Below are 2,760 nucleotides of genomic sequence, written 5' to 3'. Positions count from 1 at the left end.
ACTTCTTTCAATCGCTTGGTGAGAGTGAATCTCGGACAAGGGATTCGTAACACGGTTTTAGAAACACATTAATCATTCCGGTCGTTGTAATAGGATACGAACTATTAATTTACCATCAAGCGTCTCAACGCGAATTATCAAATATTACGGATATAAATATATTTCTTGTATAATTTGAATATCAATTTATCAAATAGATCGCTTTATGTACTTTGAAATAACCGGAACAACTTTGATGTTCGTAATTATGAAACGTGGTCTTGCTACTGATTTGCAATATCTTTTGGACATTTGAATAAATTATCCGCGTATCCATATATGTGTGCATTATAAACTATACTTGCTGATTTATATGTAGCGAGGTAGAAGAAATGTAAGAATAAATTAAGAAAAAAAAAAAACGGAACAAATAACTCTGGTAGTAAAATTGAAACACATTTCTGGGCGATATTGCAATTTGAATTTAATTAGCCGTCACACGAATTAATTATGAACGCAGATAAATTTGCTGATAGAGTGAATGTTGGTCTGAAAAATGACTGGAGTAGGTTTGATAATAGCTAAATTTCATACACATTTAGTATTCAACAGACGAAAAATTAGATCTAATTTAGATGCTAAAGCATAATTATTAATTTTCGATATTTACGCTATTCGGATGAACTTTTCTTAAATCAATCAAGGTTGTGATAAGAAATTCCACATTGCTGAGTTAAAATCGAGAATGAAATGATAATGACTTTACTGCAGTTTAATGTTGGCAATTTATGTTTAAACATTGGATAACTGTACTAGAAAATATATATATATATATATATATATATATATATATACACATTATCGCTAGATATTAACCAAATATTACGCATAAAACTATGAAGTCCACAAAGCAATTGCTGTATGATAATACTTAGTTTAATAAATACGCAATGCTCATAGCAGGATCTAATACGTTAACAGCTGGCTAACTGCCTTTAAAAATGAAAATGAAGTTTGCTACCAGCGACCAGTGAAATAAAAATCGTTAATAACTATCTACAATTTCAGGGGAATATTTGGCCAGTACTGCGGCTTTGCTCGGTCTTTGTGCCGATCGTTTGTAGCCTGCAGAGCGGTTTCCATGGCCAAGATTCTGGGACTAGCAGTACCGTAAAGTAATTTAGCCCCTTCAAGTTTAGTCCGCATCCAAGCGGCTCCACCTTCCATTGGAACCTCCTCCTCGAGCTCCGCCTTTTCCCGGGCAGATTCGACGTCCCGTTTTTCCTTTAATTCTATCTTGTGCCTAATAGTTTGTTCGAAAAACTTCATCATATCTTCGTCAACTTGAAATTCCAGGTTATCATTATCTGAAGCTTCTTCTTGCTCCTGCCATTCGTCGTCCCCCCTGTTGCGACTACTTCGTCGAAGGCTCTCAGTCCGTGCTCCTCTACGTCTGCCTAGCTTGACGGAGGAATCATTGACTCCGTGTCGAATCGAGTTTGACGTCAACTCCCTTATTTTATCACGCAGAATAACGTTTTCATGTTCCAGTGCAACGCACCGTGATTTCCACCACTCTACACTATGCCTGGAATAACAATGAAAAACAAGTCTAACGGGCAGATATTTTGGTTATTAAAATGTAAACTGAGTGTCACGTAAGGGTTTTTAATAACTGACATTGTTAAATTTGTGTTCCTGCAGAGCTTGAGATACTTGAGCTGAATTAAAATATGAACGGGAATAAAAATCTCGTGTAAGTATTGTATTTCAAGGTAACCTTTGTTGCCACTCGTGAGCGGCTTTGTAGTTTTCCCAGAATGTGTTCGCCTGCATGGCGTTCGTTAGTTTTTCCTTCGACTTAACAGAAACGTAAACATTACGTTCGGCAGCCACGAGTTTACGACGTTTGGCAAACCTAACCTCAAGGCGGGCTTGTTCCCGGCGTTTAATCTTCGAGTGACGTTTTCTCTTTCTTGTCTTCGGTCGCTTCGCGTTTAAGTTAACGTCCATCTCTTGGTTAATGACGTTTTCGCAATCCGGAAGGTTGTCAAACACAGAACCGAGTATAAGTATAGGTTTAGTCATGGGTAGCGAGACATCCTCAAAATCGCTCGTAACTTTCTGTTTCTATTTGACAGAAGTAGGAACGAAATCGAATTGTAACAATTTGCTTTCCTTGAGCGTACAAAAATGAAGTACAGAGTGCAAATGCATCTCCATATCACTTGGAAAAACTTTTAGACAATTTCGCTTCGATTGCGTGAGCGTCTGTAAACAACTTTCGTTTGATACGAAATTACAAATGCATCTCGACACGCAGCGAGGTGAGTTTTTGCTTCAAGCGCATCGTGCAACTTCGGTTGGTACATTGAAGGTAAGGGGCTCGCATGCATTGATGTATGTTTGGTAGAAGCTAATAAGGCGGAAAGTCAAAATTGTATTTGCGGGAATTTAACAGGGGTGTTATTACAATTATTCACTTTTCACATTTCCCACCATCCAAGCATTCTGATTGGTTGGTTAAACTTTACAAACCAATCAAAATACTTGGATGGTGGGAAATGTCAAAAATTAAAAACCATAATAAGTCCCCAGTTTCAGAATGTTTTCACTAAATAGTTACGAGAAATATGTGATGAAAGACAATCCAAATATTTGAAACTAACTAGACAAAATGCTGACTTTCAACACTTTATCCGATTACAAAAAATAAAGTTGAAGTTACCGAGCCCAAGTACAAATAGTAAAGCTATTTGTAAAAAATTTAACATAAGCTAA

The 2,760-nt window shown here is 36.9% G+C and overlaps 1 protein-coding gene across 1 annotated transcript; it reads right to left on the bottom strand.

Moving 5' to 3' along the window:
* Positions 1-437: 437 nt before the first annotated feature.
* Positions 438-2,293, bottom strand: LOC124214610 (uncharacterized protein F10E9.5). The gene is made up of 2 exons (XM_046617037.2): positions 1,760-2,293; positions 438-1,567 (listed from the first exon to the last, which is right to left on the bottom strand). Exons 1-2 carry the CDS (start codon positions 2,065-2,067, stop codon positions 1,036-1,038), a joined length of 840 nt encoding a protein of 279 aa, XP_046472993.1. The 5' UTR covers positions 2,068-2,293; the 3' UTR covers positions 438-1,035.
* Positions 2,294-2,760: the final 467 nt, after the last annotated feature.

This window comes from Neodiprion pinetum, chromosome 3 (genome assembly GCF_021155775.2).
Source record: "Neodiprion pinetum isolate iyNeoPine1 chromosome 3, iyNeoPine1.2, whole genome shotgun sequence".
In the NCBI taxonomy this organism is placed as follows: domain Eukaryota; kingdom Metazoa; phylum Arthropoda; class Insecta; order Hymenoptera; family Diprionidae; genus Neodiprion; species Neodiprion pinetum.
The sequence above is the reverse complement of the archived record's forward strand: the minus strand, read 5'-3'. Positions and strand labels throughout refer to the sequence as shown.